The sequence below is a fragment of the Monodon monoceros genome, unplaced genomic scaffold, assembly GCF_005190385.1.
Source record: "Monodon monoceros isolate NGI ecotype Baffin Bay Population unplaced genomic scaffold, NGI_Narwhal_1 Super_Scaffold_4, whole genome shotgun sequence".
Classification (NCBI taxonomy): Eukaryota; Metazoa; Chordata; class Mammalia; order Artiodactyla; family Monodontidae; genus Monodon; species Monodon monoceros.
This window is the reverse complement of record NW_021703781.1, coordinates 26,735,759-26,748,297: the sequence shown is the minus strand read 5'-3', so window position 1 is coordinate 26,748,297 and position 12,539 is coordinate 26,735,759. Positions and strand designations below refer to the sequence as shown.

Genomic DNA, 12,539 nt, shown 5'->3' with positions numbered 1-12,539 from the left:
CTGTGCTCTTACGTATCTTCTGTAAGAAAAGCGCGTGTGTCTAGTTGTGTGGGACTCCAGCAGAACATATTTTAAAGCACAGAAGTAATGCAATGAAAAGTGTCAGAAAGGCAGTAAGATTTGAGCTTTGGGGTTTCTGTAGGCTGTGCCCTAGCACAGCCCATAAACTGCAGGGCACCAATTGGGTCAAACAGAGTCCCACGCAATAGCAATCATCTCTGACCTTGTGTGGTCAGAAAGGCCACTTCCCAGTGGCATGCTTCATCTGGGCACAGCATGAGCTGAAGTTCTAGATGGTTCTTATCTTCTTGTTCTAGTTAATGAAGTCCCATTAGCTTGCTAGACACAGATATAATTACCATGTTATCAAGTACAAACTATCTTCTCATGTGAGTGATATTTTTGTAATTGCTCAGGGAATGGTACGCTACACCTATCAAAATTGGGGGGTGGGGAGGAGAGAAATATGCACCTGTCATATTTATCCATAATGGGTAAAAGTTTCCTTTAAAAAAATATCTGTTTCCGTTGAATTACTGATCCTTGGTTGTCTCCAAAAGCAGCAAACAAGTAAAGTTTATGGTGATTGAAGAAGGGATAACTAGATGTTTCCCAGTTGTTATGCATAAGTGGTGGAGAAAGGGAATAAATCATTTTGCCCCATCAAGCCCCAAATCTCCAACCTGACCAACGTTCAGCAAGAGAGACACCATGAAATGAGTTGCAGCTTGTGAGCTGGAGCTCCCTTCCCGGAGGAGCCCGACGGGATGTTTCCCTGTTAGACTGAGAGCCCTGCCAGCAGTTTCATGTGAATGTATTTCATATTTAGGAACAGATATTTCAGTTTCTAAGTGAGTGGTTGTCTTCAGTATTGAAATCAATTGTTCCACCTCCCCAAGGGACCTGCCGTTTATATCTCTGTATATTTACATATTTATACTTAATGCACCTGGGAGATTCTTAGCTCATTTGCCAACCCCCTAGAAGAGGTGTGGTCACTCCTTTGATAGGCCCGACTGGTAAGAGTTGCAGCTTGCTCTTTGAAAGAACAGCTGTGACTACGTTTCTCTTTATTAGAGCGGGAAAGAAGACACTTTTGGAACTGAGACCACTGCTTATGGTTTTCATTTGTTCAACAGATAGTTGAAATGTGCCTATTGCATTCAGGGCTCTAAAGTGGCTGCTATGAGAAACTTGTTTACAAAAGTAAATAAAATAGGATTATGTTTTTCACTCTTTTACTTAACTATGGGTTCCCTACAGAAAATACATCTTTGTTTCATAGAGTGGATAAGGGGCCAAAGAATAAGTCTAGATACATAACTAGTTTGAGAGCAAAGGATAAAAAGAGAGAGAGCAAGAATCCTTGGGGAAGGGACCACACCAGCCCTTTGCCTCCAGCTGTTACTGAATGTTTTCAGTTGAAATTAACAAGGTCATAAAAGAAAGAGGATAATTTATAGTTCCTCGATGAGAGAAAGTTCACCCCTGCCAAGAAGATGTCCCCATTGGAATTCTGCTAATTGATATATGGACTTTTTCCTTAGAGATTTTCTTGATTCTTCACATGACACATCTTGAAGTTTATCTCTGATAAGCTAGTGAATTAGACAAAATGGGAGCAAAAGCCTGATTTAAAGTGAGGCACAAGGAGGGAGACTTTTGGCAGCCGTAGGAGCCAAACAAACTTAACATTGGATAGTCTTTTGAGATCAAAGGTCTTTGGCAAGATTTACATATTCCCATTAGAAGGTCAATAACATATTCTAAGGGTAGCAGGCATTTGGCAGGAAAAAAAGTTACTTCTGTCTAGGATCCTTATCTTTTTATATTTTGAAAGAGAGGAGGATTTACTCTATTTAAACTTTCTAGATTTGGAATGTGGATAGAAGACTCAATGTCTAAAATATCAAAAAGAGTAACATATTTCCTCAGAGAGACTTTGAAACTTAGTACCCTTACACAGGAAGTATTATATGCAAAGGTCCCCTGAAATCAGGGGCACCTGCTTCTTTACCAAACCCTTAAATCTGTGAGTGGGATCCAGCACAACGAGCTTCCTGATGTATCTAGATGTCTTTCCTTCATTGTTCTCGAGAGCTGACCTCAGCCTTTCAGTTCCTGCCCAGAAGGCTGCCTTAGCCTGATCGGTATACTGCAAATGATTCAGCCTCACATCATTACACAGAGATGATGTAAAGCCTCTCCCCCATGTCCAGAAGAGAACTAGAGGGCATCCTGAAATCCCACGGTCACTGATGTCTTTGGAGGTGCTTTCGGTACCTTAACAATCAGCCATAAGGTTTAAAGAACAGAGAGATACTCCACTGTGCAACCAATAGGCAGTCCAAATGAGCCCATCTCCAGATGTGGCGTGGAGATAAAATGTTTCAGATACTGTGGTCGATACAGAGGTCTTTCGATGCCACTGGGATGCCTCCTAGGTAGTTTATTAGCACCAAAGACAAAATGAGAGCTGTGATGCAGTGAGAGATCATCTATCTCTTGTTTAGTTGCTGTAATTACCTGGCTTACTAGTAATAGGGACCGTGTGTTAAGAACCTACTATGTGGCCCTCACTCTGCACATAGTATGTACTTTACTTCTCTTAGTGACACTTTAAGCTAGTGATTATTCACCCCATTTTACAGATGAGGAGAGTGAGGTTTATCGGCAGGTACATGCCCAAGGCCAGGACCTGAGCTCGGCTGCCCGACACAGGCACCTGCTCCCTTAACGGCAGCGAAACTGAGATTTGAACACAAATCTGCTCTACATCAGTGCCCAGAATCTTTCCCCTCCACCACACTAACTTGACTAAAGCAACGCTTGAAGACTGTAATAAATTATCTCAACCTGCCATCTCCGGAATGACAGTCCCAAATTCGCGCTGTATGCCAATTCTTATTCACTATTGCTAAAGAACAAAGGAAATGAAAAGAAACTTTCCATTGATGGGAACCATGACACAATGGGCTTGATCACTGGAGTGCAATTAATGAAGCGTATGATGTAAAACAGGGAAACAGGGTTCTGTGCGAGGCTTGTTTTGCACATATATGTCACCAAGACATTGATGAGTGTCAAATTTCCTCTTTTGAATTGCATTGTTAAAATCATGATAGGATTTTTTTTCACTCAGAAGCTTTTTTTTACACCCTTATATGAATACACATCAAAATGTAGGCTTATCCAACTTAAAGGAATTAGTTCCTTTAAACTCCAGAAGAACCCAGAACTTTTCATGTATGTCCCTGTATATTATTCTGGAGTGTGTAGTTCTTCACCCTGTAATTTTTTATCTCATTATAGACAGGGTATTTTGATAAGAAGTCCTGTGTTCCATTCCATGGGGCCAGCTAAAGTGATAATTTGGGCATTTGGGGGGCATTTTTTTGCAATAATAAATAATAAAAATAATCACTAATATGCATTGAGCTTTCTGTGCATCATCTCCCTTAATCCTCTGAAAAAAGACTGTGCTTATCTTCATCTCCATCTCATAGGTGAGGTAACTGAGTTCTAGGAAGATTCAGTACCTTGCCCAAAGTCAGACAGCTACTGAATGGCAGGGCTGGAATTTGGACTTAATTTCTGATTGCAGAACCAGGGCACAGGAGAACTGCCATGCAGGCAAGGGGGTAGGAAAGTGCAAAATCCAGCATCCTGCCTTTCTACAACATTCCACTTACTCGGATTTGAAAAAGGGATCCATCTAAACTGTGAAAAAACTCTGACCCTTTTCCTCCCATGATCCTGAAAAGTCAGAGGGCTCTTAAACCAAGGTGAAGAGGTGTTGTAGGGGTGATTGGGAGGTGCCTGTATGGAGCTTCTGCCCATCGCAAGCTGTGCTGTTAGCATGGCCTGCTGCCTCCTGACTGGCGGGGAATCTCACTGTTGTCTGTGTTTCTAGGGCAGAACACTCAAATCTTCATGGACTCTTGCTATTATTTAGTGTTAATCACAACGATGTCACAGGATTGGTTTCCCCCGTCAGGTCTTGTTATGGGTAATGATGGAACTTCTTGTGACCACAGACATTTTGCAGTAATGATCTGCTGTGAGTTCTCCGAACAGAACAAAGGTTCATCTGCGTCCTTCCTGTCTTGCTACAGACACATCACTGTGTTGGCCACGGCACTTTTTGGTAATGGTTTTACCAGCAGTAAAAGATTACACGTTAAATACCATTCTCTGTTTTGATTGTTTTAGACAGTTGAGGACTTCCTTTAGCCTGATTCCAAACATCTCTTACCTTAAACACCAGCTTTTCAGATCAAAGAGTACCTCTGTCGTATCTGGTGCTGCATTTACAATGCCTCAATTCCATGTCCATTAAGCCCAAAGCCTCATCTCAGTCTCTGTGTAAGATAGCCCTGTATTCTGCTTTTGATCTGAAGACAATTAAACTTGCTTGTTTCATCCATTTATTAGATTAGGATACATTTATCTCTTCTGTCAGTCCAAACACAACTTGGTCAGCTAATCTATTTATACCACTTTGAAACAGGACAGGGTATATTTAGGTTCATACTTCCCCACAGGGGAAGTTTTTTTAGGGATAATTTGCATTCGTTTTCTAATTACGGTTGGCCCCAATGAGGATATACTAGACACATACCTTAATCAAACACTCCCATACATCTTTGTAAACAGCAGACTGGAATCATTAAGTATTTCCAACTGCTGCCATTTTTCTTTCTCATCGTTAGGGTAGGTCCAATTCTTTCTACCTAGGCTGCACATGGAATCCACTTCCATGTTCTTGTCAATGTCATGCAGATGTTCTGTTGGCTTCTGCATTGGTTACAGGTGTCCCGTACCATTCCCTGCAGTAGTATGTGTTGTGCATATTTGTATGTTTCTGTATGCATATAGGGGTCCCATTAATGCTCTGTCATCTAATGGAAAATTAGTGTAGCCGTAGCTCTATTAGACCAATAACACTCAACATTGACTGTCAACAGCAGTTTCCAAAAGGATATATTATTAGGAACTTTGCTTCAAATCAGAAGCCCATGGCAATCCCATTGTACAAACCTGGCCCTAAAACATGGATTTGCTTTGATATCTGCAACTGGGAGTATGCCAACCTGGGAACTGGGCAGCAGACCTTTATGATGGCGTTATCCAATTAAATGTGTGGGACAGTGGATGTCAGGCTGTAGACAAAATCTTTGGGGAAAGCATTAGACTAGTGGGCCCCCTATAAAGTTAACAGTACGGTGTAGCCTTCAAGGTTTTCTTCTTCAGAACACGACCTCATAACTATGTCTTCTTTGTTTGTTTTTGTTCACTGAGCAGTATCTTAATTAATCCTGGAAACCACCTTAAGATCCAAGAAGGTACTTTAGGATTTTTCATCGCAAGCGATGCCAAAGAAGTTAAAAGGTAAGAGTTTATTTTCACTTGCCTTCCTTTTTGGCTCAGACATATGTATCTCCATCCACTGAGATATGCTTTCAGTGTGTACCGGGCCCTAACCCCAAAGCTTCTTAACATGTCTATGGGCATCAGATGGTGCTGAATCTTAGGAAAAAGAGACTGTGCTTTCAAATGCTTCCATGGATTCCTCTTCACACAGTCAGTTCCACACCTTTGAATTAGAATAATAACATTTTAGACCTAGGAGGCCCTAGATACCTGCTCTTTCATTTTCCAGGGGAGGAAAGTGAGTCCCAGGGAGCCTAAGTGATCAACCTGATTCTTGATGACCCAGAACAACACAACATAGGATAACCGGCCCCTTGTCTAGTGCTTTTTACTTAATAGTACCCAGGCAGATTTACTCGAGAATTAACCGTTTTCTGCTTTAAGTGCCACATGGAATCTCAAAAGGTTTGGATTAATTTCAGATGAAATACTAAACCGGCTGTATTTTTATTGGTGGCCTTCTAGGTAAGTGGCTGAAGTTGTCAGGTTCACTTCTTAAGCCTCTGTAGGTACAGCCCAGGATTTCACTGGCCTCAGTGTTTCATGACACTCTTATTAGTATCCTCAAACTTGTTTAAAGCAGCCCAGGAAGTCATAGGGTTTTTTGCAGAACACCATGGAATTGTTGTTGTATTTGATTCTAGCCTGTGAACTAGGAAAAACTTACTAGTAGAAAATGTGACTCAGATGGTCAGACAGGTCACTCAGCTCAACAACAATGTTACATAAAATATTTTAAATAAATGATGAATTGTCAAGATCTATCGCTTTTATATAAGCCTGTTGTCTTCATTCCGTGAGCTCCTCCTCAAAGCCAGGCCTGTGCTAGGTGATCTGTGTTCTTTAATGCTACTCCTCAAAATAACCTGGTGAGGTAGGTCTTCTAAAGCTCTTCAGGCTTTGGTTTCCTCATCTGTGAAATTGAGGCAAATGATTTGTTCAAGGCCATGCAGCACGTAAGCAAGTGGCAGAGCCCAATTAGAACTGGTCTTTCCTTTTCTAAAACCCATGTTTTCGACCACACTTAATAATACTAGCAAATTCTTATGCAGAGTTGAGTGTGCGCCTGCGCTGTTCTACGAACCAGGTACCAGGTGTTGATGAACTCATTTAATCCTCTCGACAACCTCAGACAGGTACCATTACTATTCCCGTTTACATGCGAGGAAACTGAGGTACAGGTTGGTTAACTAACCCGCCCAAAGCTGCACTGCTAGTGTAAAGTCAGGATTTAAAACCAGGAAGTCCCGTTCCAGAGCTTATGTTCTTAATTATTTATTTGCCAAGAGGTGAGCCTGCCACGCTGAGTACAGACTTATGAGATTTGATAACTGACACTTATTTTCTTCTTCACCCACTCTCACAAACTCGCCATACTAGTTATAGAAGCTTTTAGGAAAAAATGGGGTGCAGAAGCAAAAAAAATATCCTTGAGATTGAGGAATGTAATGATTTAAATTTACTTCTGGAAATGGGGAAAGGATTGCCATTATTCAGGTGTGGAAGAGGAAAACCTCCTCGTCTAGTTCCTGGATCCTCACCTTTTCCAGGAGTACCCCTGAAACTGGGGTCACCTGAGAGAGGAAAGTGAGGGTAAATGAGACCGAAGCCCCTCCAGGTCTTCTGGGAGAGAAGGTTGGGCCCCCGTCCAAACTGCGAGGCACAAAAGCTGGAAACAGCATCTCAGCACCACGTATGGGGGCTGGGAGCACAGCGGCACCATCGATCACATGTACCTCCCAGATAGCAAATATAATATGAAGCTCCCATTTGTGTAATTCTATTTCCCATTGCATCTCGCACTAATGAATGTCACAAATACCAGGCAGTCCAAAAAACAAATTACCTCCTATATTAGGGAGTGCAATATGTCTCATTTCAGTGCTTTATGGTATTCACAAATACATGCTGACACAATCAGCCTCAACACCAGCCTGTAATTTTCCATGGTGTGTGATGTGTCAAGAGCAAATGCTGTCAGTTAGGGGATTTCGAATAGAGGAAGACTGCAGGAAACCACAGAAAGGACATCGGAGGTTTGGAGGAAACTAAACAAGTTTTGTGAAAATGGTAAAGTAGATTATGATGATCTAGTATTGGGTTCGCACCCTCTGCTGTAAAAAGGCAACGGAAAAAGTTAATGGATTGTAGCTCAGAGAAACTTTCAGATGCAGTGTTTTAGGAAAAGAGGAGTGAAAGCCTCCAAGCGTTCTCATACTCCTTCATTTATCAAATGTGTGTAGGTCACTCACTTCTGAGACCACTCTGTACTAGGTGCCAGGGAAGCAGTGGTGAACAGTGGGGAGAAGATGCTGCTCTCATGGGCTCACATTCTGTGGGGGAGAGAACTGCAGTTTTGTTTATTCGTGGCGCAAAGAATTAATGCAGCTGCCACTGATTTAGATTGGAGGTAAGTGACGGCTGCTCTGAGGGAGAAAGATTTGAGCAGAGATGGAGGTGATGGGCAAAGAATCCATCATACAGGGATCAGAAGGGAAGAGGAGACACGGTGGGAACAATTTTGTCATGTTCAGGGAACCTAGGGGAAGAAAGTGGGCTAGATGAGGTTAGAGGGAAAGGCAGGAGCTCGTTTCCGTAGGACTTCTTACAGAGGTTGTGTTAGTATAAAATGGAGTCATGGGTGGTTTTCAGCTGGGCAGGAGGCGTTTCCATCTGCGTGGTAGAGGATAGGACGTAGTAGGGTGGGAGAGGAGGCCAACAGACTCACGGACTAGTTCAGGTGGGACATGATAGCTTGTGCTAGATTGGTGAGTGGAGGTGGAGAGAAGTAAGAGCAATTCAGGATATATTTTAGATAGTCTGTAGGACCCACTGATGAACTGGATGTAAGAAGTGAGGGGAAGAAGAGAAATCAAAAATGGAGCCTAGATTTGGAGCTTATGCAGTTGGGGGGATGGTGGCTCCATCTTACTGAGATGGGGAAAACTGGGGAAAGAGCAAGTTTGAGGTGGTAGGAAATCAAGAATTCTATTTGGACTAGGATAAGCAGGCAGTACATACTAAACATGCACATGGAGATGTCATAAAGCCAGCGGGACCTGAGATTCTGGCATTCTGGGAAAAGGTGAGGGCTGGAGATGTAAATTTGGGTGCTGTATCAGTGAGGGTCCTGGCGAGAAACAGATGACACACTTAAATGGGAAAAGGGAGGAGAGTTTTATGAAGGAACCGTATAAAGCTGTGGGCAGAGAGTTAAGGGAAACTAACAAGGGATGGCAAAGCACCCCAGAGCTAGCAACAGAGGGGAGCCACTCTCAGCCCAGGATCTGCAGACTCAAGGGGAAGGAGGGCTATCAGAACCCGGAGAGAGAGATTGTAGTGAAGGAAAGGCTGCCTGGCGGGAGCCGTGTCCTTCAGTAGAGAAATGGCACTACCACCATTTCACGACCACCCTCCAGTCTCCTGCTGTCCCCTCCCATTGGCCAAACAACAGGAGAACCTGAGGACAAGGAGATCCTAAAGGCCAGCCTTGCAGGATGCAGATATGGTCTTGATGCTGCATGGGGCCAGGTCACCAGCTGTTTGGAGAAGGGGTGGGAGGAGAGGGAGTGGTGAGGAGGGCAGAGAGGATTGACATGGGAGGAGAAGGTACGGGGGGGTGGGGGGGCATCCCGAAGAGTGTGAAAAGGCCCCCAGAATCCACAGCCATGGATTTCAAGTGAGATCAGTCAGCAGAGAGGTGTGTCCTTTCCCCAGCAATGCTCAGCTGCTTGGGTGCAGGTGTGCGGTAGGGCGGGGCTTTGCCAGGTGAGCATGAGAGGCAGAGATGCATGGGGAAGAGAATGGTGCCTGCAGAGAAGTGCCACTTGGCAAAAAATCAGCTGGAGCTTAGGTACTCTGCTCCCTTCAGTTGGGGGGCCTGGGGTGGTGTCTCTAGGTCACCACTCATTAACTTTACCTGTCCGGCCCTTCGAATATTTCACTTTCAGAACCCAGCTTTAATTCATGAAGTAATCGTACTTTGTCTTTTCGGTAGTCTCTTCACTCATCATCCTCTCACTATCTCTTTAGTAAAGACGTGTTAAGACCTTGGACTCTGGCACTAGACTGTGTGGATTTGAATCCTGGCTCTGCCACTCCTAGCTGTGTGCCCTTGGGCAGGCCACTTAACCTCTCTGTGCTTCAGTCTCCTTATCTGTAAAACAGAGATAATAATATCTCCTTCAAAGGATTGTTCGAGGATCAAATATGTTAATGCTTATAAAATGCTTAGAACAGCTCCTGGCCTATAATCTGTGCTCTATAAATGCTAGCTCTTATTTTTGTTACAGTTATTATTATGTATAGCATCAAATGGGGGAGAAAATGGCCAAAGGAAGTGGAAGCAAAATCACTTCCTCCTTTCCTGTCCTTCCCCTTTCAGGGCAGGTCATCACTGATTGGGTTCTTAGCCACATTGTCACTCAGACAAGCAGTCAGCTACCTTTCCTTTTTTGCAAGATGGATAAGAACTGGCATTTAAGTAGTGGATGAGCTGATAGGGTGGAAGGAACTTTGGGCGTGGATTTAGAAGTCCTGGAGTCGGCCAAGGTCCAGACAGAATGACTTTGGGCAGGTCACAACAACCTCCTCAATTTACAGATGAGGAAGGACGCTGAGTCCCAGGGACTTTGACTGCAAGGTCTGCAAGACCTCTCCCAGATCGCAGAGTCTTAATGTTGGTTTCCAACCAGTGCCAGCCATAAGTGAAGTCCTGTGAGAAAGCAAAAAGGAACCAAGAATAAAATGGTCAAGAATTGTGTTTATTTCTTTATAGCCCTGGTCAAGGAAAGACTATGTTTATCCCTGGCATTCAGTTGCATGTTGGGAATGGTGAAGGTGGTGAGCCAAGGATTTTGTTAATGCCCTTATCCAGAGGGCTGTTCCAATGAATTTTATCACAGTATCCCCCAGTTTTGAAAGGACACAGGCCCCCAGTGCGATTCTTCTAGGCCCTGTGCATTTTATTTTGTTCCATTTATTCCTGTGCACTTTATTTTTAATTAATTAATTAATGTATTTATTTTTGGCTGCATTGGGTCTTCGTTGCTGGGCGCAGGCTTTCTCTAGTTGCAGCGAGCGGGGTCTACTCTTCATTGTGGTGCGCGGGCTTCTCATTGCGGTGGCTTCTCCTGTTGCAGAGCATGGGCTCTAGAGCACAGGCTCAGTAGTTGTGGCGCACGGGCCTAGTTGCTCCGCGGCATGAGGGACCTTCCCGGACCAGGGATCGAACCCGTGTCCCCTGCATTGGCAGGCAGATTCTCAACCACTGTGCCACCAGGGAAGTCCCTATTCCTGTGCATTTTAAATAGTGCTCCGGGGCTTCCCTGGTGGCGCAGTGGTTGAGAATCTGCCTGCCAGTGCAGGGGACACGGGTTCGAGCCCTGGTCTGGGAAGGTCCCACATGCCGCGGAGCAACTAGGCCCGTGCACCAAAACCACTGAGCCTGCGCGTCTGGAGCCTGTGCTCCGCCACAAGAGAGGCCGCGACAGTGAGAGGCCCGCGCACCGCGATGAAGAGTGGCCCCCGCTCGCCACAACTAGAGAAAGCCCTTGCACAGAAACGAAGACCCAACACAGCCAAAAATAAATAAATAAATAGGGCTCCAATGACCTTGTTTTGTCTCATCCAGAATATCTCCGACACAGCCAATGGACCTTGTAATCATATATTAACATTTGAGTCACAGGAGAGGATTTTCTTGTTGGTTGCTTCCTCTGGGTCTCCTTCTATCCAGCCCAATCCTATAATACCCTCTGCCCACCCCATCCAAAGGGTCACATGAGCTGTGCTCCTTAGTAAGAAGAAAACCTTCAGTGGTGATGTGTTCTCAGGCCTGGATGGTATGGGAGTAAATACGGGCTATGATACCCCAGAAGGAATTTGACAGAGGGCCCCTTTGACTTTCCCTTTCCACCTTCCTCCTCAACCTCTCTCGCTCTGGCTGACAAGAGAAGGTGCTTTCCAAGTGAGTAGGCTAACATTTTTATTTGACTGAGGAATGTCACCCTCGTGCCCCTTTAATACCTATTTGACCAGACCGTGAGGATGTCGGAGATGTATTTAACTTCCCGCCAAGGGCCCAGAGCTGGTTGCCCATGTGTTCTGACGAGCAGCGTTTAGAGCTGTTCTCCAAAATGAAAGAGGAGCGAGCAGATGTGGTGTGTCACGTCAGCAATCTCTCTCCCAGCTCCTTTTCAAATAAAAGTTTATGAAGAGAAGCACTAACTCAAATCGCAGAATCCTATGTTTGAAATAAATGGTCTCGCAACAAACATTTCCGTCTGTAAACGTCTAAACCTTTCAGAAGATTAAAGGAAATTAGTGCTGGCGTGTTTCATTAATTTGGCACCATGGTGGAGGAAATGTGGTCCTCATTTCACTTGGGTGGATTATGAATCGTGTCAGTTTTTCCATTCTTTTCCTCCAGGGCATTTTTTTACTGCAAGGCCTGTCATGATGACATCACGGATCCCAAAAGAATAAAAAAATGTGGCTGCAAACGGCGTAAGTAGTGTTTCTTTCCCCCTTCCCTCCCTCTTTCCTTCCTTTTTTCCCCAAATTCATTTCCCTTCTCCTTTTCCTTTTAAAGAAACACTAAACATCAAGAGGGTTCTTGAATACGTTTATGTTTCACCCTGCAGTTTAAAGAGACATGAAATTAATACCTGTCCTCACTTGATCAGAGCAGAGGATGGAAAATCACCACCATCAACACTTCGGCGTGAGCCTCATGCCTAATCCCCGCTTCTTGACTCTGAAGGGATGCCTAGGTAGATGTGTCCAGTCAAACAGAGCAAATGCAGTGTATGAGAAGGAGGGCAGCCAAGGCCCTGGAGGAGGGAGTGGTTTTGCATACAGTGATTTCCGATGGATGGGAGGCTGTCAAGTGTAAAGATGGCCGTGCTAGGGCTGACGGGAAACTGGGTCTGAGGATTCGGTCTCCCAAACGGGAGCTGACTCTCTTTGCATTTGGGATTCCTGCCAGTTTGGGTACCAAAGGCCAGAGTTTTCAATTGTGGTATCCTCAGACTGGCCCAAGGAAGGAACTTGGTCATCACCAATGGGCTTTATTTGCCATTGCCCCGGTGACCAACCTCAAACAC

General features: G+C 44.4%; 1 protein-coding gene across 8 annotated transcripts in view; it reads left to right on the top strand.

Annotated features, from left to right (window-relative positions):
• Window positions 1–12,539, top strand: part of KCNMA1 (potassium calcium-activated channel subfamily M alpha 1) — a 746,198-nt gene that overhangs the window by 597,720 nt on the left and 135,939 nt on the right. For 7 of the 8 annotated variants that reach the window (XM_029200928.1, XM_029200929.1, XM_029200923.1 and 4 more), the window contains exons 17-18: window positions 5,305–5,391; window positions 11,864–11,940. In XM_029200928.1, the coding sequence (XP_029056761.1) occupies window positions 5,305–5,391; window positions 11,864–11,940 (164 nt within the window). Of the gene's footprint in view, window positions 1–3,997; window positions 4,138–5,304; window positions 5,392–11,863; window positions 11,941–12,539 lie in introns of those variants that run through there. The other variant, XM_029200925.1, reaches the window with a different exon arrangement.